Source organism: Heterocephalus glaber, unplaced genomic scaffold, assembly GCF_053883595.1.
Source record: "Heterocephalus glaber isolate CG9 unplaced genomic scaffold, H.glaber_assembly_v1.0 deba00001497, whole genome shotgun sequence".
In the NCBI taxonomy this organism is placed as follows: Eukaryota; Metazoa; Chordata; class Mammalia; order Rodentia; family Bathyergidae; genus Heterocephalus; species Heterocephalus glaber.
The window spans coordinates 45839524-45865665 of record NW_028258320.1 but is presented as its reverse complement, the minus strand read 5'-3'; the positions used below and the strand labels follow the sequence as shown (position 1 = coordinate 45865665).

The 26142-nt window shown below is 41.2% G+C and overlaps 1 protein-coding gene and 1 non-coding gene across 3 annotated transcripts in view; both read left to right on the top strand.

Moving 5' to 3' along the window:
- Blnk (B cell linker) overlaps positions 1-26142 on the top strand; it is a 115375-nt gene that overhangs the window by 65291 nt on the left and 23942 nt on the right. For both annotated transcript variants that reach the window (XM_013069900.3, XM_004838572.4), the window contains exons 4-8: positions 7755-7795; positions 10798-10954; positions 13446-13606; positions 17382-17463; positions 20115-20186. In XM_013069900.3, the coding sequence (XP_012925354.2) occupies positions 7755-7795; positions 10798-10954; positions 13446-13606; positions 17382-17463; positions 20115-20186 (513 nt within the window). The remainder of the gene's footprint in view (positions 1-7754; positions 7796-10797; positions 10955-13445; positions 13607-17381; positions 17464-20114; positions 20187-26142) is intronic.
- Positions 4814-4920, top strand: LOC147825668 (U6 spliceosomal RNA). Its single transcript, XR_015440614.1, has one exon. It is a non-coding gene; the product is annotated as a U6 spliceosomal RNA (small nuclear RNA).

The following is a 26142-nucleotide window of genomic DNA, read 5'->3' as shown; positions in this document are numbered from 1 at the left end:
TGCTTAAACTATCCCATGAAATAAAAAGGAAAGGAACACTTTTAAATACATTCTATAGAACCAATATCACTCTGATACCAAAACTTGTTAAACACTCAAAAAGATAACCACAGACCAATATCCTTCATAGACATACATAAAAATCTTCAATGAATTTCTTGCAAACAGAAGTCAACAATGTGTTAAAAAGATTTTACACAATGAACAAGTTGGTTTCAACCAAGGGATTCAAGGATGGTCTGATGTACGTATATTAATAAATGCAATACACCACATAAATAGAATCAAGGATAAAAGTCACACGATTATCTCAATTGATGGATAAAAAACCTTTGATGAAATTCCACATCCATTCATGATTTTTTAAAAAGTGCAAAAATGAAGTATAAAAGGATCTCACTTCAATCTAATTAAAGGTATATATCACAAACGCACACCCAACCTCATACAGAATGGAGAAAAACTTGAAAGCATTTCTTTAGAAACCAGGGACAAGGCAATTCAACTCTCACCAGTTGTGTTCAATATAGCATTTAACATCTAACTAGAGCAATTAGGCAAAAGAAAGAAATAAAAGAGTTACAATTAGGAGAGGAAGAAGTCAAATTATGCCTATTTTCAGATTATATGATCCTTTACTTAGAAGATTCTAAAAGCACCTCCAAAAGACTTTTAGATCTGATAGACAAATTCAGCAAAGTGTTGGGATACAAAATCAACATATTAAAACCAACAGCTTTTCGATACACCAGGAATGAACCCACTGAAACAGATATCAGAAAGCAATTCCATTCACAACAGCTTCAAAAATATAAAATAATTAGCATAACCCTCAATCGATGAAGTAAATGACCTCTACAATGAATATTACAGAACACTGAATAAAGAAATTGAAAGCACTAGAAAATGTAAAGACCTTTCATATTCACAGAATGTCAGAATTAATATTGTTAAAATGGGCATGTTACCAAAAGTGATCTATACATTCAATGCAATCTCCATTAAAACACCAATGATATACTTTGCAAAACTAGAAAAAAAAATCCTAAGATCTATAAAGAAACCCAAAAAACCTAGAATAGCCGACACAATCCTGAGCAAAAAAGAACAATGCCAGAGGCACCACAATACTTGGTTTCAAAATATACTACAAAGCTATAGTAACAAAACCATCATGGTACTGGCACAAAAATCCAATGGAATAAAATAGAGGACACACAAACTCACACAACTATAGTCATCCATTTCTTGGCAAAGGAGCCAAAAACATACTTCAGAGAAAAAAAGAGCCTTTTTATCAAGTGGTACTAGAAACTGGATATCTATATTTACAACATTGAAATTAGATCCCTGTCTCTCACCTTGTACAAAGATCTAAATGGATCAAATACCTGAAACTGAAACTTCTAGGAGAAAACAAGAGAAATATTTAAAGTGATAGGCATAGGTAATGACTTCCTGAATAGGACTCCAACAGCACAGAAATAGCACAAAAACTACAAGAATCAATGAATAGGCCCACATCAAATTAAAAAGTTTCTGAAGAGCAAATGAAACAATTAACAAGTGAAGAGACAGCTTACAAAATAGAAGAAAATCTTTGCCAGCTACTCTTCTGACAGGATTAACATCCAGAATATATAAAGAAGTTAAAAAGCTTAACACAAAACAAACAAAAACAACCTGTTCAATAAATGGGAAAATGAATTGAGAGGACACTTATTAAAAGAAGAAATATAAATGACCAATAAAAAATGTTCAACATCTTTATCCTTCAGGGAAATGCAAGTCAAAATTATATTCCATCTCACCCCAGTCAGCAGAAAGTCTATCAAGAATAACAAACAAACAAACAAAAAATTAAAAAAAAAAAGAATAACAAAACAGAGCCGGGGATTTAGCTCAGTGGTTCTGTCACCTGCCTTGAAAGCGCAAGGTCCTGAGTTCGATCTCTGGTACCAAAAAAATAAATAAATAACAAAACAAACAAACAAGCATACTATCAAGATACCTATATACCCATGTTTATTGCAGCACAACTCACAATTTCTAAGCCATGAAACCCACCTAGGTGACTATCAACAGATAAATGGATAAAGAAAATATGGTGTATGTATACAATGGAATATAACTCAGGGATAGAGAATTAAATCATGTCATTTTCGAGAAAATGTATGGACCATGATGTTAAATGAAATAAGCCAGACACAGAAAGTCAAATATCTCATGTTTTCTCTCATATAAGGAATCTAGAAAAATAAAAATTAAAAATTTATAAAATGAGAGATAACATGAAAGTAGAAGAGACTATTAGAGAAGAGGAAAGGGAATGGCAGGGGATGATAATGGAGACCAATGGCCACAGTATGTTATATGCATATAAAAATATGTCATGATGAATCTGTGGAAAACAGCACAAGAGCAAAAGAAAAAGCAACATGCCATTCTACAATGGAGTAATAGCTTATTACACTTAGGATTTATTTTGCTGTCCCAGCTTTCTGTCCCACCGTGATGGTTTCCTGATTATGTTACCAGTAAAAGCTGATATAGGGATAGCTATATTCAGCATCAGTCCTGCCACATGGAACTAAGGGTAGAAAAATGAAAGTTGGATTCAAAGGTATTTTTAAAACTTGGAAATTTCCCAAAGATCATCCAATCCAGGTTTCTCATTTTAGGAATAATTAGAAACCAAAGGGGAGCAATGTGACTGTTCAAGGTCACATAGTGAAGTGATAGCTGAGCCACAACTATGGGTCTCATTACTGTACCCCACTCCTCTGCTAATCATTCTATGAAGTGATGAATAAACACTCAGATAAAGGGAGTTCTGAAGGTATTAAGTACTTGGATTCAAAGCATCCCTCCCAGCCAGGCTGTCTGCAGCCACTTCATTAAATCACATTCCTCTTTCCTCTCAGTGCTATGCTTGGTGGGACTAGCCACCCACAACCCTCACTGTACCCTACAGCTTCCTTAATTCTGCTTTCTGTTCTGTCCCACATCACAGCTGGCTTACCTTCCTTCTTTCGTTCCTTACTTGTGCTGCTGTGGTCTTCCCACTGGCTTCCTGGATGCCACCCCCAGTTCTGTAAGGGAAGAAAGGGATAGGGCCCAGCCATCCAGAACAGGGTTGGGGCCACAACTGCAGTTGAGACACAAAGAACATCTGTGCCAAGGGCTTGGCACACTTGGTGACCCAGCACAGAGAGAAAGACTGGGTTCACACCATGCCCTCACTCCAGTGCTCAATCTGTCACTGCAGTGTCCTTTACTGTCTTACCAGCCATTGTCTCTCATTCTTAAGTTCTCCAATCGGTTCAGCTTTCATCTGTTCAAATGCCACCACCCTCAGCTCCTCGTCACTAGCTTGTTGCTGGAGCCTATGGCACCCATGATGGCTGGAACCTCCAAGGGACAGCATATTTAGCTCTACATTATCACTCAGCATAGTTCCTGCCCAGCCGGTGGAGCTTGTGCAGTCAATGCATGTCAGCCTCCTGTGGAGGCTCTTCTTGTCACTGGCTCAGCCCTGCCCTGGGACCAATACCTAGGTCCTTGTTTTTGCTGGTGGAGGAGGATGGCCTCCTTCAAATCTGCCTGTCTTAAAGGGCCCTCTCAGTCCCACCTCCAAGACACAGCCTCCAGAACCTGTCAGCTGGGAAGGAGCACTGAACCTAGGTGTGAGCATATTGATTGGGAAATTTTACCCTGCCCTGGATTGAGTTCAGTCTAATACGTGATCGTGCTTCTGGTCTCTAGGTCTTTTATCTCCATTGTGCCGAATAGTTTGGAGTAAAGACCTTGCATTTTGGGGATTTTTAGGTGTGTTGGAATCCTGGCTTTGCCCTATAAGCACTGCCTGAATTTAAAACAGATTTGCAACTTTCTTGAGCCTCTGATTTCTGATCTGGAGAAATAACTTATCCTTTAGGTTATTTTGAAAATTGTGGAATTCTGAGAAATGTCAACTAATTGCAATAGATAACATTCATAGAGCCCGTACTCTATGTCAGACACTGTTCTAAACTCTGGAAAAATGTTCTATCATTCTCTCAAAATTCTATGAGACTCTATTAGTGATGAAGAAACTGAAGTGCAGAGCTTAAGTAATTTGGCTAGGATCATCTTGCTAGCAAATGGTGGAATCAGAGGTTTCAGATGGCAGTCTGACGCCAGGGGCCAAGCTCAACCTCCTCTGTGTCTTGGTCTGAAGCACCCATGGCCATTCTTGTGTGTCTTCTATACCTGGTGTTGTGCCCATAGGTGAGGGAAGGCTCTGCCTGTGTCAGGCAGTGGGAGGAGTCCCTCTATTGTGTGCCATGGAATTATGACGTGTGGAGCATGAGCCTCAGCTGGATAAATGACACAGTAGGAAAAGCTTTATCTGACAAGGAGGTCTGACCAGGATCTTAACTTCCTTGTAGAGCCATGCAAGGACACACAAAATGAAACCATCTGGCCCAAAGTAAACTGGAATTTACCCCTCCCCAAATTTTATCCGCTACATTAGAGGCTTTCTTGGATCCATTTGTTTGTGGTAGCCATACTGTGTAATTACCACTGGGATGAATCAGTATTGGTGGTAACTTGAGAGTTTATCAAAACATTTGAAATGGCCAAGACAACAATAAAGTTAAAAATATTTACTGTTTGCCGGATTTGCTAAGCACTTCACATGTATTATATTATTTATTCTTACTGAACCATAAAGAAGACACTATTCTTTATACTTGTTTTACTGGTAAGGAAAGTGAGCCTTGAGTGACACTAAATCATTGGTCCAAGTCCAGGCAGTTAAAACTGAGCAGTGCTTACTTCGGCAGCACGTACACTACAATTGGAACAATATAGAGAAGATTAGCATGGCCCCTGAGCAAGGATGACACGCAAATTCGTGAAGCACTCCATATTTGAAAAAGAATAAAACAGAGCAGAGCCAGAATTTTAATCCAGACATCTTGGTTCTAAAATCACCACCTGCACACTTTGGAAAGCTCCCTGACATAGTGGAGTAGCAGCCATGACTTTGGGTCTAGTACACTGGACTGTCACACTTTTAAGTCCAGGTGATTACCTACAAAGTCAAGACTTTCTGGGTATGATGCTGTGAGTTGCCTGTGGACTAGAAGATGAGTGTAGCTGAGAGTGGGAGGGGCGCTATCAAATAACCTCTATCACATGGCACTTTATTTTTTTCTTGCTTCCATGTGCCCAGATATCTGGACTGGGCCATTCTCACTTCTCTTGGGTTTTATCTGCATGCTTAGTGGAGGGCCAGGTGACTCACATGAGATTTCAGCTGTAGGAGCCAACACTAATACTCTGACTCACAAGCCCCCGTCCTTACTAGCCATGTGGCCTCAGGCAGGTTTTTCAACCACTCTTAGGCTCAGTCTCCTCAACTGTAAAATAGAGAGGGTAATAGCATATACACAGTGCTACCGTAAGGATATACTTTCATAACCCTTGGTCTAGCACCCAGCACACAGGAATTGTTTAATGAATGGAATCCATGATTATTATCCCAATTTCTATTCATCTCATTTACTGTTTCATATTTTTATTGGTTCATGGAACGCAAATGTGAAATACCATCCAAATACAAAGATAAATAGGCCTTGCTTTTCATTCCAGAGACACAACACTACTTAATCATAGTACCAACAGAATGAAGTGCATATGATATCACGATGCCCACAGCACAGAAGAAGGTCTAGAAAAAAGGTGAATGATTCCAACAGGAGGTTCTGGGAAAGACTTTCTGGAGGAGAAAGGATAGGGATTTCCGAGGATGAAGGGTAATGGGCCAGAGAACAGCAGGACAGGTGCAGAGAGTTGCCAGAAGTGTACAATTATAGTAACAAGCTGTCTTGTGTTACTGTAAGTAGGCACAGAAGACTACAGCAAGAGAAGTCAATGGAGGGACACAGGGTGGAAGCATTTAAATATGTGGACATAAAATCTCAATTTTATTCTACAGGGAGTCACTGATGAGTCTTGTGGAAAAGAAAAACATGGCCCAAGCTTTGTTTTAAGAAAACAGTGAAAAACAATTGGATGGATGAGTTGGAGATGAAGGATAACAAAGACAGGGGATCTAGTTAGATAACTACTGCAACTACTTTCACTCAGTGACTGATCATGAAGTAGACCCTGATTCACTAAGAACAGGTTCAACAAATCCATTTTACTAAACCAGGGCAGTGATATACACAAAGGCATTGTCTAAATGTTTCTATGGAAATGGTTGAAACAAAAACATCCTGCTACTTGTAATATTGATCTTCAATTATCCCTAAACTTAAAGGATTAGAAACTTATTCCCTCACTATGCTAGTTAACCATATTGGAAAAAAAAATTATTCATCCATTCTTCTAATTTCTTAGAAAACTCCAATGACAATAGTACACTGTCACTTGTTTATAGTCAACTCAAAGAATAATTTATTAAGAATTATTTTCTGTTCATGTCAAAATCTAATCCATATTTGATAAAGTGGAGTAAGATTGTTTCTTAGCACCTGTCATGCTTTTCCCAAATAAGGGCAATGTTGTCATTGCTTAAAATGTGGCTGCTCTGAGCCAAAGGTCCCTTCCTGACCCCATTTCACCTTCACAGCACCTTTGTTGATACCTCTGTGGAACTCATATGGAGCTGGGTTCACTATGCTGTGGCAGGTGTAGAAATGGGGAAAAAAAAAAGGATTCTGTTGAGCTTGTGTGGATTTCAGGGCCCATCCACTGGACCCTCTGTAACAGTGGCTGCCTACTGGGGTGAAAAGGTGGCTGGGACCTTCTACAGTGCAGCAGTTACAGCCACTCTGCTGCATGGGCCTGTATCTGGTTGACATGCTAGGCTTCACACAGTCTAAATGTGTTTTTCAGGAGAAATGGTCTCTTTGGCTATTTTATTCTTCAAACTCATAAGCTATTTCACAGCTAACACTTGTCATATCCATTTGTATGTCCCTGTAGAGCCTAGAATAATGCCTGTCCCCTGGAACTCAGGGAGGCAACACAGAGTTGGGAGTCAGAGCAGGAGCTTTGAAATTCACCTGCAGAATTCAGCTCCTGGCTCTGCCATTTAGTACCTGACCTCAGACACATGACTGGTCTACTGTAGGCCTCAATTTCCTCACAAAGTTTTTGAGAAGGCTAAATGGATAAAGAGCTCTGATAGTGCTGTCTCACATGTAGTAGGCCATAGGATAAATTTTCTAGACAGCAACAACAACAAGGTCAAACTTAAACCCTGAGAGAATCACAGAAGTTACACTCTCATTTTACAGATCTGGAAAATGAGACTCGGAGATGCTTGATATCTTATCAAGGCTCTTCAAGCACTTGGGAACAGAGCTAAGAGTTTAAGTGTGTCTGACTGGGTATGCAGCACTCTTTCTACTACACACTGATTCACACAGTGATTCAGAGAAAGCCTTAGAAGCCATGGGCATGGATTTCTGGTCTCTGCTGCATTATTATAAGGTTCCAGAAATGTCCTTTCCCAAAGACTGACATGAGAGGCAATACTGCTTTGTCCCACTGGGACTTTACTTATTGCTTTGAAAATTAATTTTAAAAAGAAAATCAAAGTGAATGGACATATGACAGTAATAATGATTCAAGGCCAAGTGAATAGCTCCAGGAAGCCCAAAGGAAGAAAGCCATACATGGGGTGGTTGTGGACAGTCTGGAGCTTCCAAGCTGAGATTCACACTGTACATTCTGTGTCCTTCATGCCATTTCAGAGAGCCCTGCTGATGAAGAGGAACAGTGGTCAGATGACTTTGTGAGTATTTCTTCCTGAGATTGAGCAGGAAGGTACAAGGGTGCCATGGGAGGTCTTTTATAGGGCTTGTTTCTGAATTACATTCTGGTGGTCAGCTTCATATCCCAGGGGAGACAGAGTGGTCAGGGCTGGGCAGGCCGCTTACAAGCAAGGCAGCAGTAATCTCATAATGGCTGATGACCAGCACAACCTACATGCCAGGCTAAGAACTTTACTGCATTATCTTATTTAATTTTCAGCCCTAGTAGGCAGGTATTCATATTCATGTTCAGTGCTGGAATTCACAGTACTCACCAGCACAGCCAAACAGATGTTAAAATATTTCCATATCATTTGGCAAATGCCTCTGCCTTAAACTTTCTAGCGCTCTCTCACCTCCTGACTCCTTCAAAGGAGCCCCAAACAAACAACTAAAGAATCAATGTCTGCCACAGGAGGGTATCTCCAGGACCAGGCAGAAAAAGTTTAAGTAATTTGCACTTCCAAAGTCAAACCCAGGTCCTCAGACCTCAGACCCAGACTCCTAACCCTGAGTGCTTGCTGTGATCAGAACATCAGTAGAGCTCTGAGAGTCTCGGAGTGAGAGAAGGAGCTGGCCATGATAACATCTGGCAGATGTGTACCAGAGTGAACTGACAACCTCCTTGAGGAGGCACCATGGTCCTCAGGGCTCCTGCAGCCACTTGGTTCTGGGACTGAGTATCACAAGGACAAGGTATCCTAAAATTCTTTTTCTTCACAATAATTATTCTTTGATTGTACTAAATTCACCCAGAATATTAGCCTGCTCTGAGTTTTAGATTTGAAAGAGATCCAAGAGGTCCACAACACAATGATATATGCAATCCACAGATAAGGAAACCAAGCTGAGAGAATGGAAATGGCTTTCCCACAGTCAGATCTCAGTGACCAGTGGAATGAAAACTCAAGACATAAACCTCCAGACCACTACCTAGAATCGAGCCTAAGCCCAGCTCCAGGCTGTGTGTACCACCTGGAGTTTACACAGAGTCTTAGGAGACAAGAGTCCCTCCTTCTTCAACTGCAGAAAAAGAAGAAAAATGAATAGGCCCTGACCTCTCTGCCAGTCACTTGAGCGTGAAGTTTCTCTTAGGGCCCAGCTGCTACTGATTCCCAGAAGCACTACAGCTGTGCCCTCTGCTGGCCATAGCTCAGGGCCACACCTGCAGCAAAGGAAAGAAGCAGGGCAGTCCATTTCTCCATCTCTCCAGAACACAGAAAAGAAAATGAGCTTGCTTCCCAATAAAAAGGGTATACAGTGGAGATTTAGAAGACACAAAGTAAAATCAGCCTGTAGAGGAAGGCATGGCTTGCCCCAAAGGCAAACAACCAAAGTTAAGATACTAACTATAATAAGGATTGAGTGAACCGTCATTATTATTTTTGCTTCATGAGATCTCCATAGCACATAAGATGAAATGCAGACTTGTCTCTAAGCCTCCAGATCTGTCTCATGAACTCCTATTATAAAACCGAAGGTGGAAGGGGACAAAGGAGAAGGCCAAAGTGCAAGAGCTTCGTCTGTTCATGGGAGGCTATGTTTAGATCATGCATTGTAACAGGCAGTGTGTGTAGGCTGTGGAAGCAGAGGTCAGAAGACCTCTTATGTCCTGAGGCACAGTAATGTATGCAGAGATGGGACATACACAGCGTGCCTGGCAAACATGCACAAGAGGCTGTACCACTGCATCTGGGGAGATGAGTTGAGAGGTGGGAAGACTTCACATTCCTCATTGTTTGTGAACTTTATTTTTAAAAGAAAAGAAAACAATAAATTCTCAGTGAATTTCAAGTCTATCCCTGCACCCTCAGGTTATCAGCTCTGTTTATAAAAAAGCAACCCTCTCCCCTTCAAAGGTATCCCCTCTCCTCCGATTATACTAACATTTTCCTCAGCCATCAGCACTTATGATAAATAAAATCTATTTTGAGGAAAGCCACAAGAAGTGAGGAAAACCAGCCAAAGAGAGGTCATGAGGGCTACAACCACCTGCAATATGGTTGGGGTTGAGCAACCCAAGCCCTTTGGAGTTTACATCTTGCCACACATTGCCCTGGATGCTGGACATTGAACAAGGGGACTTAATATTCATGCTGCTCAGTTTGTAATAGCTAAAACTTGGAAACAGCCCAATTGCCCATCAACTGGAAACTGGGTAAGGAAGATATGGTGTTTTTTTTTTTAATAAAATGGAGTACCTCTCAGCCATAAAGAACAAGAAACTAGAGACATTTATAGCTACGTGGATGCACATTGAGGCCACACTCTTAAGTAAAATAAATAGGACACGTGTAAAAACTGAATAGTTTCTCTGGTGTGAAAAACTAAAAGTGTAAATAAGGATCAAAATGTATAATTGATATTGTGAAAAAGGAAGAAAAGGTCTAAATCAATGGGGGAAATGGGAGGGATGGGGGAAATGGGAGGGATAGGGGAAAGAAAAGAAGGGAAAAGAAAAAATATGAGAAAAGGAAAAAAATTGAAACAGTTGTAAATAAGGAAGTGTGGAGGGGGTGAAGGGAGGGCCAGGGAATGGGGAAAAAATAAGAACCAAGATACATCATGTAAAGGTACAAGATCCCAATGATGAATGTAACTATACTGTATACCTAAAATGTACCAATAAATAAACTTATTTTAAAAAATCTATTGGTTATTCTTTTAATTGGGTCCTTTTAATATCTTTTTAAATGCATTTTATTATCTTCTACTTTCTTTGTCCACATGTAGAGTTTCAGCCACTCTTGGGGTTAAAGAGTTCACATGGTTGAGGTAATAAACTTTGGAGGCTGGAAGCCCTGCCTCAAACTCCAGCTTTGTTTCTCTTGAGCTGCCTAACCTCACAATGCCAGTTTCCCCCAGCCTTGGCTTCTTGGCTTCCTGATCACAGCACTGGGGAACTGCTCCTACCTCCTAAGATTGGAACTGTCCTACCAAGAGGCACAGAGAGGGATGCTGAGTGTGGTGTCTATGTTTGCAGGACAGTGACTACGAAAATCCAGATGATCACTCAGACTCTGAGATGTATGTGATGCCTGCCGAGGAGAACGGGGATGATAGCTATGAGCCACCTCCAGTTGAGCAAGAGACAAGGAGGGTTCATCCAGCTCTGCCCTTCCCCAGGGGCGAGTACGTAGGTGAGGCCAGCCCCAGACACTGCACACCCTGCCTTTTGGGCACACAGGGAAGGGGAAGGCAAACTTGCTGCTGCCCAAGAGCCCTCTTTTTGTCTCTCAGGCTCAACTATTCCAAGCAAGTTATCTGGGTGCTCACAGCTAGTAGGGCCCAAGTAGTAAAATTTTCCCATTCCAGGGGCAAAGTATTTTTCCTAAATTAGGAACACTGAAAACAGGCAAAAATTAATTAACAAGTTAATTAATAAAGTACACTCTGATAGTTACCCTTCCCTCATCCCTGCCTTCATAGCCCCATGAGAAGTCAGCCCTGAGATTAGTCTTCATTTTCCTTAGGGCTTTCTGCACACAGCGTTTTGCAATTTCCTTTAAGAAATCTGTACTGGACATCAATGACCTTCAAGAATCCCAGTGTCTACTAAGCCCCTCCCTCCTCTGCCACCAGCCTTCTGCCTACGCTGCATCTAGATTGGATTTTTGCCTGGGCATCAGGTGCCAGTGAGGGGGTCTAGGCCTGGAATTAGTCTCATAGATAAAATTGACATGGCTCAGGTCTCATCTTGAGGGCTGGCTGTGACTTTTATTGCCCATCAAAAAGGACTTTATGTATTAGTCTTAGCAAGTAACTAAGTTCCCCAAAGCTGAGGAGAGCAAGTGTGTCCATGTCGGACAGGGCAATGCTAACACTTGTACAGAATGTTCCTAGCAGTAAAGGCCTCCATCTGTTCTCACTGCCACTAGCTGCCTCTTCATACTGTACCTGGAGTTGCTTGTTGCTTTGATCCACAGTTAATCTGTTGAGCACCTACTATATGCCAGAACTATACTAAGCATTGAGCACCAAGCAACACATACTCTCAGTCTTTTTATAATTTATAGTATAGTATTCCACAGCCATAGCCTACTTAACCCGCTTCATATTCTTGCAAAAGACGATTTATCTAACGGAAGGAGATGAGGCTCAGGGGAGTAAAGTTACGGGGCCAAGCATCTGAAGTGGCAGAGTTGGGATGTAAGCTGGGCCTCTCAGCCTTCAAAGTTAGTGTGCCCTACTGTTCTGCTCCATGTACTGCCAGTTAGATTGAGCTAATGTCCTTGTTTAATCATTGCAACAATCTTGGGAGGGAGGGGGCTGTGTTAAGTCCTCTTTGCAGACAATTTAGGGTGGGTAAGTGGCTCATTCATAGGCATAATCTGTCTTTTATATTTTGCTGCTTCGGATCAGCTTATATCTTACATTAAGAAATCTAAGTGAACTCCAAGAGTTGCAAATAAAACTTTAGAGGCACAGTGAAGTGGATTCCCTAGTGCCTGAGCACAGTAAATGGGAAGTTAAACACACATCTTTAAGGAAGAAACAAGGGCTGAAGACAGGAGCAGGTACCAGGAGGAAGACATAGTGTCAGGGCCTTGACAGGCAAAGACAGCTGCACCAAGCTAGGGGAACTGTCTTAGAAGTAAGCAGCAGAAGTCAGTGATGCAACACAGGTCACTGTAAGCAACTGTGCTGTCCCAAGATAGGAAACACACCGGATCATTCCTATGCTAAGAGTTCCCTAAAAATCTATCCGTCTGAATCAAAGTTTGCTCACAGCATCGGGCTGGGTAGACTGCAGATTCCTAAGCCTTCATATGGCATGGTAATATGAGTTTTGTTTGTTAAGCAGACACATTATACCTACTGCTTTCACTGCTGTCTTTCTAATCCCTACAATAACTCTCTAACACGGATATTATGATCTTCAGTTTTGAAATGAGGATGTGCATCCCAAAGAGACTGAATAGCCCAAACTGGTGCAGTTAGTGAGTGGCAGAGCAGGGGCAGAACCCAAATTCATTCAGTTTTAGAGCCTAAACTCCTGAGACTGATGCCGGCTGAGAAGGAGGCCGTGGGCTGGTGGGGGTGGGGGTGGTTGTCACAGACTCCTGGGGCAACAGAGGGGTTTCACAGATTTCCCCAAGAGTTGAGGGAGGGAAAAAAACATGCAGGTTGACCCAGATGAATGGCATCACCCTGGATATACCTTGAAATCACTGGGGAACTTTTTAGACCTGAAACACTAGACCCTGCCCAGAAGTTTAAACATAGTAGGTATGGGGTGGGGCCCAGGCCCTGGTATTTTTAAACCTCCCCAGATGGCTACAATGTATAAACAGTGCTGAAAATCATTGCCCTTAAGAGTTCATCAAGCAGTTCAGGAGCACTCTTTTAGGCCCCATGCTATTTCTACCCACTGTGTTTGGCAGTGTTGGCCTTTCACCTCTCTTGGGTCTGCAGTCCCCTGGGGAGGAAGTTTTCAACAAAGTTATCCTTCTGGGTAAATCCATGGAAGATTGAAACTTTTGCCTAACATTTTGTTTTGTTCTTCTAGAGAATGCCCCACTGATTATTTGTAGGGGCATAGATGCCAGTGTCTTTATATTGTCTAGATCCCCATGGTTTCCACCCAAGGCAAGATTCAGAGCCTCTTGTATTGTTTCTTGTTTGTTCAAGACAACCGGTCAAGCCAGAGGCAGTCTCCACCCTCCAGCAAGACTCTCCCCAATAAACTCAGCTGGCCCTCTGCAAAAACAAGACTCTCTTCCACTCTCCTGGCCCCAAGGGCTCTGCCCAAGCCTCAAGTCCCACCCAAGCCCAGAGACCTTCACGATGAGGTAAATTAACCTGTCCCCAAGGCTTCCCAGGACCCAGAGGGGAAGAGGGAGGTGGCTGGAGCCATTGGTTTGCCTAAGGCTTTCTTCTTCCAGGTCTTGCTCCTTGACTGCTCCCCTCAAACTCTCCAATGTTAAACTGGAAGGACTTTTTTGTGTATTCTCAAAAAAAGGCACATACAACCTTACTTTAAGCATCTTAATCTTCTAGAGGTTATGATGTCATGTCAATACTGGATCTGTGCCTTTCCTGTTGTCCCTTCTTCCTCCTCTCCTAGGTTTCCTGTGAATCTTTTCTTCCTACCAAAAGACATTCTTTCCCGGTCTGTATCCTGTGCTTCTCTGCCCTGTCCCTACCATGCTTTCTTTCCTCTACCTTGTTTTCTCTCTGTGCTTCCACTTGGCTCTTCTCAGACCTAGAGAGGTGACGTGGGACATGTGATGGAGGCCCCTAGTCTGTAGAAGACCCTGTGTGTCTTGTAATGAGCTCATCCTTCATTTCCCCCTGATAGCTCACACACCTTTCCCCACCCTTAGGTACCAGGATACCCTCTTGGGGTGATCTCATCAGTCTCCCATCTGTCAGTACCTACTTTTATGAGTATTCCCTTTGGAATTGCTGCCATTTGAGGATGAACAGATGAACTTACTCCCGTTGGTACAGTAACGGCTGCTGAAGCCTAATGTATGGCTTCCAGAGGATTTGCCCTTTAAATTAGGACAAAGACAAACCTTAAATCAACCATTAGGACAACCCTACAAGTCCAACAGCCTGAGAAACAAAATAACATCGAAGGTAACTCTTAATCATCACCACATGTAATCTTATTGGTGCTTCTCTAAGAAATAACTTGTCTCTAAATGCCTGTCGATGATACAGCTATGGTTTCTGTACATGTTGTACATGATATCCACTTAGATATAATTTGTGTATCAGCAGGACATGGAAAAGAAGAACTTTTAAATCAAAACAGAGGCAGCATCTAGGCCCAAATTTCTGATTTGATCCTTCTAGCTCTGTGATTTTGGGCCACCAGTAACTGCTCTAAGTCTGTTTTTCATCCCTTATGGTTATTTTGAGGATCAAATAAGAGACACATATACAGCACTGAATGCAGATCCTGACACATAGAAGAGGCTGAATATATGCTAGATTTTTTTTACAGAAATCCTGTTGTCTCATCTCTCCTGAAGACCAAAGACCTGGAGGTGGCCAGCCATGGCTTCAGAGCCACTGAGCCTACTGGTAGCCTTCTGGCTCTACTGTAAATCCTAGCCCTTTTTGTTTGTCATAGTCCCCACCACTCCTACAGTACATGTCTGCACTCTGTACTTGCTTCCCTTTCCTGTACCCTGCCTTCCTCTGGACACATTTCAATTAATGACTCCTGCTCAAGGGACAATGTAAGAGAGAAAGTGAGCAGACTTGGGGGGGGAGTTGTGGTTTGTCAGTCCGGAGTCTTATCAGTCTGAGAGGTGATGTTGTCCTTTCAAGGTGGGAACAGGGTGGTAAAAGAAGCTGAGTAGGGAATAGGAAAGCGAGACCAGCTGGTAGGGTCTCACTATAAATTCTAGCAGCATTTGCCAAATACATATAAAGACATGGATTGAGACACAGAATTCAGTGGTTACTGTGGCGTTTTCTCCATTTCTGTGCAAATGGAGAGTCCAGCAAAACGAGGCAGAGTTCTGTTAACAGCAGCCTACAGAAGTGGCTCAGGCAAGTCTGCACCAGTGGGAAAGGAGAAGGATGAAGGAGGCTGTTCTGGGTGGGCAGATGGACAGTCAAGATAAGAAAGAAGTTAAAAAAGGAAAAAAACAAACAAACAAGGGCCAACATTAAGATGAGACTGAAACATTAGATGGGAAAAGAAGTCAAATACAAACAAACATAAAAGCTAAACAAAAATAATTAGAGGAAGCAGCATTTCTGCTGGTGTGGCAAGTGGAAAATATTTGACAAATGCCATGTCTGAGCTGGTGTTCTGAGCGTTTTGTACATATGATCTTATTAAATCCTCATAACAACCCTGTAAAGTTGGTACTTATTATTATCTCCACTTTACAGATGAGAACACCAGGGTGAAAAGGGGTTAAAAAATTGTCCAAAGTCACAGAGGTAAATGGTAGAGTTGGCATTTGAATTCAAGTAATAAGGTTTTGGAGCTCAGGTGCTAAACAGCTACCCTGTACCAACCACCTTTCCAACATGCAATGAGGAGAGAACAGCGCTTCATTTAGCACATATGTGCCAAGTACTGCATGAGTCTCAGGGCGTCAGTCGTGCCCAGAACAGATTCCTTCTGTCATTACAAGTCAGAACAGATCTGTCCTTATAGGGCCTCATACTTGTGGTCTTTATGTGACCCCTGGACAGATTACTCATCTCCCAAGTCCCTCAACTATAAAATCAGGATAAATACACAAATACCTAACTTAGAGAGGAAGTATTACTTTAAGAAATCAGTAATTATATGAAATTATGAAATGCACATATGAATTATAATACAGAAAAAAACTATATATATATAAACTATATATATAAGATAGTGGGACTGAAAATAAGATGAATTTGTACAAGTTTGTCTTTCAAATTTGTAACCTGAGAGGAGGAAACATGCAAACAGGTATACTTTAATGGTGAGACATCTAAACATTGGAGGTGCTCTAAAATGATTTCAAAAGTAATTATTTACTTATACTTTTAAATTACCCTATTATAAAAAATTGAACGTTTTAAAATACATGTAGGTTAGGGTAGTGGAACACTCTACCTGACTTCCAAAGATCGACTTTGAGGTCATTACCATCAAATTTCTGTGATTTATTATTCATGGTATAATGGAGTTTATATTAAAACACTGCAGCAGTGCAAACATGGTCTTATTAAGATATAAATTGTGATGGTTCTTGATTGGTTACTTATTTTTTCAGGTAACAATTTTAAAGAATTGAGTCGCAAAGCTGGAAACATTATATATTCCCTCTTTAGACCCCATAACGGGGAGAGCAGAAGCAATAAACAGAATTTCTTAGGATTGGATGAGGTCTTTTTTTTCTATCATTGCTCTTTTAGAATAAAAATATCTCAGCTTTAGAAATACTGTCACTTTAAATAAATCAGATTCTAGACATTGCAGATAAAACAGCTCCCATTGAAGGTGAAGATAGAGATGAGAAATAGCAATTTAATGAAGAAAGGGTAGAAATGAGACAGAAGAGGGGAAGGATGCAAGGGACTAGAATGTAGTGGGTAGGAATGTGGATGCTGAGTTCTTGAGCTGTCTGGAATCAAATCCTGTTCTACCACTGTTTAAGTGTGAGATCTTGAACAGGCCTGAAAAATATAACAACTATTTACTTAATATATTAGGTATTTTAAGTAATCTAGAGATTAAAGTATACAAGAGGATATGCATTGGTTATATGCAAATACCATCCATTTAAAATAAGGGTTTTGCTGGGGATTTAGCTTAGTGGTGCCACTGCCTGCTTTGCAAGCGCAGGGTCCCAAGTTCGATCCCCTGTACCAAAAAAAAAAAGAAAAGAAAAGAAGGGTTTTGAGTATTCATGGACTTTGGTACCCTTGAGTAGAGAAATCCTGGAACAAATACTCCTTGGACACTGAGGGATGACTATATACTGCAACACACTAGATTATAACTTTTATACATCTCATGGTATGGGAATTATATCTCAAAGCTTTAAAAAAAATACTCCCCCTCATACATTCAACTATGAAATACAGTGTTCTCATTGATTTTTACATCTCTTTTAGGCTGATTATGTGATCCCTGTGGATGATAATGATGAAAACTACATTCATCCCACAGAAAGCACTTCACTTCCATCTCAAAAAGGTAAGAGTGTAGTTTTAAGCTCCTGAAAACTTGGAACCATTGATAGGGACATACCAGGTATTCAGTAGTAAGCACTGGGGGCTCAGAAATGACAGAGCCCAGGCCTCTCTCCTCTGAGGCCACAGCGGGTGGCTTTGGCTAGTAGAGCAGACAGCATCAGTGAGCAACTCATTTGTGGGTTGCATAGCCTTTCCTTTTCTTTTTTCCTCTTCTGTGATGAAATACTACCATATCAAATTATTAAAACACCTGGGTTACTATCTTCAGCTGCCCTCACTTAGAATGGATTTCTCATAAAACGTAATCCAAAAATACAAGTTACCCTGTTGGCCTTATAAATACTGCACCAGAAAGAATTTATGTAGTGGCTTGAAATTTTTTGAAAGAGTGAGTATCCTCTGCATTCTCATTCTTTAAATTCTGTGGCAAAGGGCTGGGGGTTTAGCTCAGTGGTTTTGGCTCCTGCCTCACAAGCACAAGGTCCCGAGTTCGATCCCCAGTACCGGAAAAAAAAAAAAAAAGATTTATTAAATTGTGTGGCATCTCAGGCCTGTGAGAAATGTTTCATTTTTAAATCCTACTTGGGATAACAGATGCTATTACAAATAAATTATCTGTAAAAGGCCAGTGCCACATAGCCTCAGACCAGACACTAAAACAGGATATATTTACTGTAGCTATAGTCACTGTGGAGAATATAATCTCATGTAAGTGATAAATCTTCAGGTAATGCTACTTAGGTAACCAACTCATCTGATAAAGGTAGTAGTAGTCACTCTTTACTCTGCCTTCATGTAGCAACCCTCTTCTGTACTCCCTAAATCTCACCAGCAGTTTCAAGACCTACCTGAACTCTCAAAATACTCATTACCACAAAACAGCACATTCACATTGCATTTTACCCCCACAACATTCTAGAGAAATTGTGTATGTTGCATATGGCAGGGGAAGTGGGACTATTAATTTGGGCCTTCCATGCTTAGTTTTAATACATTCCTCCTGATAAGAAACAAAAATCAAACTCAGTTATCTCCTAGCTCCAGTTTAACAAATCATTAAGCTAGTAATCACTATAATAAAATCCCTAACACAAAATAACAATTATTTCTTTATTCATCAATATATTTGTTCTAAAGATTTCTTCTGAAAAGCCGTGTTTGAATGGATTGTGTGTTTAATAATGGGAGATACCCAATTCTTTTTTTAAATTAATTTTATTGGTACATTTTAGGTATACAATATAATGACATTCATATCGGAAATTTGCACCTTTACATAATCTCTCTTGGTTCTTATTTTTCTCCCTTCCCCTGCCGTCCCTTCAACCCCTCCATCCCTCCCTATTTACAAAGACTTTGTTTCCGTTTTTTCATTTTCTCATATTAATCCCATTCCCTTCTTTCCTTTCCCCTACCCCTCCCACTTACCCTTCTCCATTGTCCCTTTTCTTCCTATTTCACATTATCTATTATACCTTTTAGTCCTTATTTACACTTTTCAGTTTCTCACACTAGAGAAAGTATTTGGTATTTACACATGTGTGTCCTATTTATTTCACTTAAGAGGCAATACTCTTAAGATACCTCAGAGAACTAGAACTAGAGGTCCCATTTGACCCAGCTATTCCCCTGCTGGGTATTTTCCCAAAAGAATTAAAAGAATCATACCCCAGTGATATATGTCTACCCATGTTTATAGCGGCACAGTTTGTAATAGCTAAAGCTTGGAAGCAGCCCAAGTGCCCATCAACTGGAAACTGGATAAAGAAGATGGGGTTTTTTAATAAAATGGAGTACTACTCAGCCATAAAGAATGAAAAACTAGAGTCATTTATAGCCAAATGGATGCATATTGAGGCCATACTCATAAGTGAAATAAATAGGACACACATCTAAATACCGAATAGTTTTCTCTAGTGTGAGAAACTGAAAGTGCAAATAAGGGTTAAAATGATTAAAATGAATAATTGATAATTTGAAATAGGAAAAAAGGTCCAAAGAGGTAGGGGTGAAGGGAGGGGAAGGGGAAAGGAAAACAGGGAAAGGAAAAACTATGAGAAAAGAAAAAAAAAATGGAAATGAAATCTATGTAAATAGGGAAGGGTGGAGGGGGTGAAGGGTGAACAGGTAATGGGGAAAAAATAAGAACCAAGGTACATCATGTACAGGTACAAACACCCAATGATAAATGTAAATGTATTGTATACCTAAAATGTGCCAATAAAAGAACTTAAGAAAAATAAATAAATAAAAAAATGAGAGTATCACCTCAATGTGCATCCATTTAGCTATAAATGTCTCTAATTTCTCATTTTTATGGCTGAGTAGTACTCCATTTTATTTTTAAAAAACACATTTTCTTTCAATTTCCAGTTGATGGGCAATTGGGCTGCTTCCAAGTTTTAGCTATTGCAAATTGTGCTGCTATGAACATGGGTGCACATATATCAGTGTGATATGATTCTTCTAATTCTTTGGGGAAGAGACCCAGCAGGGGAATAGCTGGGTCAAATGGGACTTCCAGTCCTGGTTCTTTGAGGGAGATACCCAATTCTTTGCAAATTCTATCTGATCTATCATTTTTCTCTGCATGGGAATTTTTGTAAGTGGAATACATCTGTATCATTACTTATCTATACATTTGTGTTTAAGCTCCCATGGTGAATAGATCAACCAAGCCAAGTAGCTCCTTGAAGTCGGCTTCTCCTCCAGGGACAGCTTCAGGTAAACTATATGCATGCTTTGGTTTGGTTTTTAATCCATTCCAAGTAAGATACACAATTCAGATTAAACCTAAAGAAATAATCACTTGTATTTCCAAATTTCGTAGTAAATAGGAAGAGAAGGTCTATTTTTGTTCTTATCTGTTATCTGGTGGCCCCTATGTGGAAGGGACCCTCAGCCCTTGGCCTTTGGACTCTGTTATCCCCCCTCGCTGGGCACTGTGCTGCTTTCTTCCCTGTCTCCTTCCCCTGACTGAGGACATGCACAGGGCTTGGAGCACAGCTCTCGTTTCTGAATATCGTGGTGGTTAAAAGCTTGAGAGTGGAGCTAAACAAACCTAGGTTCCCCAGTTACCAGAGGTACAGCCTTGGGCTTGTACTTCACCTCTCCAAAGATCAGAGTTTCTCATCTGTAAATGGAAACAGTAGTTCCAACCTGTGGAAGGAGAATCCTGAAATTGTGACAGAGACTCTCTTCACACAGCGCTTAACAGTCAAAGAAAATAACTTTTCCACAGCTTTAGATTTCATTCATTCTTATGGCTCTACTTCACATGCCCGAGCCACTAACATCCTATTGTCCAACCTTGGCCTAGTTTACCCCTTTGATCACCTTGGCTTCTTTGCACCTCAAGCTCAACATTTCCATCACCACCCTCTCCTACTGAGTGCTAGTTCCTCCACATGTGGCAGCCTCCAGACAATCTGTTTCAAATATTCTGTGTTCTTTCCAAAGCCTGCTGTTTCTTCACCCAGAATTTGCTCTTCTGTTTCAGTTGCCACAACCCTAGGCCAGGCTTGTCACCTCATACCTTCTTGCCACCATCCCCCAACCACACTACACTCCTACCTCTCTCCTCTCTCCTCATCAACAGACAATGAGCTTCTGAACTCCTCCAGACATTGCCCACTTTAATTCATTACATGTCACCTCTACCCAAGCCATGGATCTAGAAGATCCTAGTTGTCTCCAGTAGGTTCCAGCAATCCTCAAGGCTGAGGCCAGAGATGACACGTGGTGCTCACAGCCCCACTCTATTGCCAGCCCACAGGGTGTGGGGCCTCTCTTCTGCTTCCTGTGTGCATTCTCTGTCTCTGTCTCTGTCTCTCTCTCTCTTCCTGGGCCCCTCATCAACATGCACACGTGCACATACATACTCCCCTCTCTTCCAGACCTGAAGATAAGCAGTAGAAGAATAGGCTCTTCTACTGACAGGATCCTTCTGAGAAAATAAAAGAAAAATATTTTTTAGACTAATTTCTTGTGAAATTGTTCATTGTAAGCTCTCATCTTTTGTGTTCTCTCCCTTAGAACCCATAATAGCCTCTTTATATTTGGGGAGTGGATCTTAGAGCCCTGTTATCCAGCTCATCTGAGGTTCTGGGAGCAAAGGGCAGCAAACCAATGCAAAATGACATGGAAAGGTTGCTTCAGTTCTACCTGAAGTGGAAACTCCTGACTCAGGATGGATTGTCATTACTGGGACTGGAATCCTTTTACTAAAACAAATAAGTGAAGACCTAAACTTTCCTTTAGAAAAATAGCTAATCTCTGGCGTTTCCATCTTTAAAAGCTCTGCTTGCTTTCCCAGTGATTTCTTCCCAAAACATACCCAGTACACCAGTTAGTTTATATTTTATGGGTCCTGGTTTATTATCTTTGGGTTCTCATTTTATGGCACCAAATCTTGGGTGCCTTTCAGATCCCAGCTTGAGGTTTCCACTTCCAGGAATCCCTCTCTGGTTTCTGTGGTCCTCAAAGAGTTCTCTTTTGCCAGAAGTCTCTTTCCACACACACTGTCCCCATGCCTATTCCCTGATTACTTTGTATCTCAGTCTAGTCTTCCTAAGTACATTGAAAGCTCCCTGAAGATTTTGCTTTCGCTGTTACTTGCTCAGGGGACCTTACCTAATCTCATACTGAAGTGGATCCTTATGTGCAGTCCTATAAGCCCCACACTCATCCTTTATCCTATGTCCCTTCCTGAGACATGTCTTTCTTGTAAGAGTCTCAGCTGCATACCCTGCTCACAGCTATCTCCAGGTGCCTAGTTCACAGCAGGTATTGAGATGACAGGTGGGTCAGTTTGGGGTGAGCAAGACCCCAAACACTGGCTGCATGTGAAGAATCACATAGTTTATCATGAGAGCAATAGTCCACTGGGTTTATTATTCACTGGCTAGTTATTAACCCAGTGTAGCTATATTTTTGTACTAGAGACACAGATGAAGAAACCAAACAAAATAATGTGCTAATTATGTGATTGTTGCCTATCAGTGGGAGGAAGGACAGGAAGACGAAGGAAAAGAGGTGATTTGGGAAGAACAAACTTGAACGGTTAGAATGAGCTTTTGAGTGTGTGATCAGTAGGATTTTTCAGGGATGATTTCCATAAAAAGAATGATCAAACTACTTGCCTGTGTCATTAAATAACAATCCATTGCTCCTCAAACTACTCAGATAGCTCCCACTGAGCACCACAGAACTGCCGAGGTTTCTGGGTGCTGTTTCTGCCAAGTACCGCACCATGTCACTTGCCTCTGGTTAATGTTGCTTTTGGCTCTTTGATAGCCAGTAAGGAGCTTGCTGAGGACTGCACAGGAAATTAGGTATGATGGGAGGCTCTACTCTTCCCTTCATGCCTTGCACACCAAGAAGCACAGGTGCATAGACTTAGCCCAGATCCAAAGTCAGAGAGTTTGTGACCCAGCCCTGACACTTGCTAGGCACTGGAACTTACACAGGTGAAGTAACTTCTGTTTCTTAGTTTCTTCCTCTGAAAAATGGGGAAAATGGCACCTAAGCATAGGGGTATTGTGAGAATTAAATGAGTCAATATATAAGAATCACACTCATAAAATGATACCTCTCTGTTGTTATTATTGTGGGCACCATTCAGAAGCCTTTGTTTAACTGGCCTTGATTCATAACCATTCTGGCAGGCACATCCTGTACACCTCTCAGGGAACAATTCTATTTCCTTCTTTTAATATGAAGTTTTACTCTAAATCAGTGTGTCTTAACCTTGGCACTGTTCACATTTTAGACCAGACAACTTTGTTTTGGGAGCCAGTGTGCATTGTAGGATGCTTGGCAGCATCCCTGGCCTCGACCCACTATATTCCAGTAGAATCTACCACACTTCCAGTTTTTCCCATGGAGCATCCTAACCGGGAATTCAGAAAGCAAGGGACCTGGCAGTGAAGAAAATTCCAGGTGTACCTGGGACGGAGTTGTCCTACCTTAGCTACACTTGTGGGTCTGGCTTTGTTCCACAGGAGCAGGAGGGCCTGGCCCATGAGATAGAGGAATCGTGCTCCATCTTCCTTCAGCATCCACAGAAGTGCCTCTCTGTTTCCTTTATCTTTCCCTTCCTAAGAGAAGCAATAAGTGAATTGACCTGCTTTCTCAATCATGGCCCAGAGAACATTCTGAGGTCTTAGCTGAAAAGGAAAGTGCTGACTGGGCTTTAGCTCAAATAGCCTTGGTTTAAACCCCAGCCTGCCCTCCCACTTATTCTCTCTGAGACTCTGTTTGCGTCACCTGTAGTTACATGAGGCTTAGAAAGAGAATGGCATCTTTAAAGTACCTGGCACACTGGCAGCACCTAAAGACACTGTAGTGATTGATCATAAGACAATGAAACAAAGACAATAACAATCATGTTTACTGTGATCTTTTGAGTTTTAATTTACATATAATAAAACTCATCCATTTTATGTATACAACTTGATGATTTTTGTAAACTATTGCATTTATAAAATAATTGTGTAACCACCACCATAGCCCAGTTTTAGAAAATTTCCATGCCTACCCCAACCTCAATAGATCCCTTATACAGCAGCCATTTTTCTCAACTCCAGCTCCAAGCAACCACTAATTTGCTTTCTGTTGCTCTAGGTTTGCCTTTTCTAGATTGATACAATCACACAATGTGTACTCTTTTACATCAAGCTCCTTTCACCTAGCACAATGCTCAAAACCTTTTAATCTACTTTCAGCAATATTACTTTAGAGTTGGCTAATTCTTTAAAATTTCAGTTATTCTACCATTTTATGACAATAACTCTAAGTTTGATATGGTAAGGAGTGGTGTCCCCATTATACAGAGAGGGTAACTGAGGCACAGTGGCTTATAAGAGGTCACCCAGCCAGTTTGGTGACAGAGAACAATGAGAACCTAGCTTCTGGGTACAAGACAGTATGTTTTCCACCAGCCCTTGTCTTGAGCTACTAGAAGATATTTATGAAGAGGAAAAGGGAAGGAAAATGTTGGCAGGCTGTTTGGAGATACAAAGAAAAGGGAAGTTTAGTAAAAAAAAAGAAATCAAGGCAGTAGGTCTGACAAAGATAATATAGCCAGACTGAGTGAATCCTTGACATTTAAGAAGAAACTCCTGGGAGGAAATTGACTAGACATTTCTACTTCCTTATTTTTCAGACAGGATTTTTTTTATCTTCCTTGAAACTGTCCCTTAAAAATGTATGAGTCACCAAGGGTGTTTTGTCAGAGTCAATCTTAAGTATTCAATTTAATATACCAGCTAATTAAACTCAGTTGGACTCATACTACATTTCAGTTCATTGTCACATGTAACGTAAAAATTCTAAATGTAGTCTCTTTTCCAAAATACTTCTAGAAATTACATCTTGGTTAGGTGGCCTGTAAGTTGGATGACATTGGAGGTGACCCTACTTCCCAGGATGCTGGGGAAAGCTGCCATATGGAATCAGTACCACACAGCTTATGCTACTGCTGTCACCTGTGAGTGTTTACAGAAGTTAGCCCTATGCAAAAGCCATGTATAGACAGAGTAAGTGAGCTCGGAGCAGCAGCTGGGGGTCTCTCTCTACCAAAGTCCACAAAAATGAACTTTGTCATCTCTATTTTTAAATAGTTTAGGCTTTTTTCCTTTTTAGTGTTAAAATGAGATGACACAAGGGTGTACATGTCTTCCTTGTGTGCTGAGAGGGAGGAGGCCATATCTGTTCCTTCAAAACTTCTTCCTCAGTGCCTACCATAGCCTTGGAGTGCTTTACACAGTCCAGCTTCTCAGTAATTCTTGGTAAGTGTTACTTATGTGTCCTCCATCTTGAAAATTACAGCAATACATACTGAGGCAACACACTTACTTATGCTTAGGGTATTCTCCATAATTCCATTATGAATTATTAACTAACCAATATGGTACGTTCTTAAGAAAATCAAATAGTTCAATTTGATTCAGTGAAGAGCCTTACCAAGAGCTTCCTTATCTCTCTGAGCAATAATGTCCAAGCAGCCAAGCATCTGCCTGGGAGGGAGCAGCCAGCAGAGGCTGAGGACCGACTTGGCTCTGGTCTCTCCCCTCCAGGTCTGCCCTCTGTCCCTGCAGCCAAGATCTACCTTGCTTCTCTCTTGTCCTCCTTCATAATGATTATCTGGCTCTTGTCTTCAGACAGGGGAGGGAAGGTTGAGTGCAGGGATTAAGGCCCTCTGGGTCCTATCTACGACTTCAGAAGATAAGATTTGGGGAATAGCCTTCGACTTGCCCTGATTTGTTCATTTGTGTCCTAGGCAAAGGCACTGAGAACTTGGCAATAAACGTGAAGTGATGTGAGGTGCACATACCACATTGAAGAGGGGCTAGGGGTGAGCAGAGTCCATACTGTGTATCAGGAATGGTGGGTTTTAGCCTTTGGTGTTTAGGCACATCTGCTGCCACATTTGTACCGGGTATTACAGATGCAGGTGTGAGCTCTTGGCTCCCTCCCTCACCAAGGAATCCTTCTTGAACCTTCAGAATCAAGGGGCTCTGAACTTGCCCCATGCCTTACTCACAGAGGGCCTTCAGAAATGTTAGTATGGAGTTTTAGATCCATGTCTTAGTTCTGAGCATATACACTGACATTTTAAAACTGTATAATTACCTGTGCCCACAGGTTTTCTCACAGCCTCTGTAACTGGCTATAAACA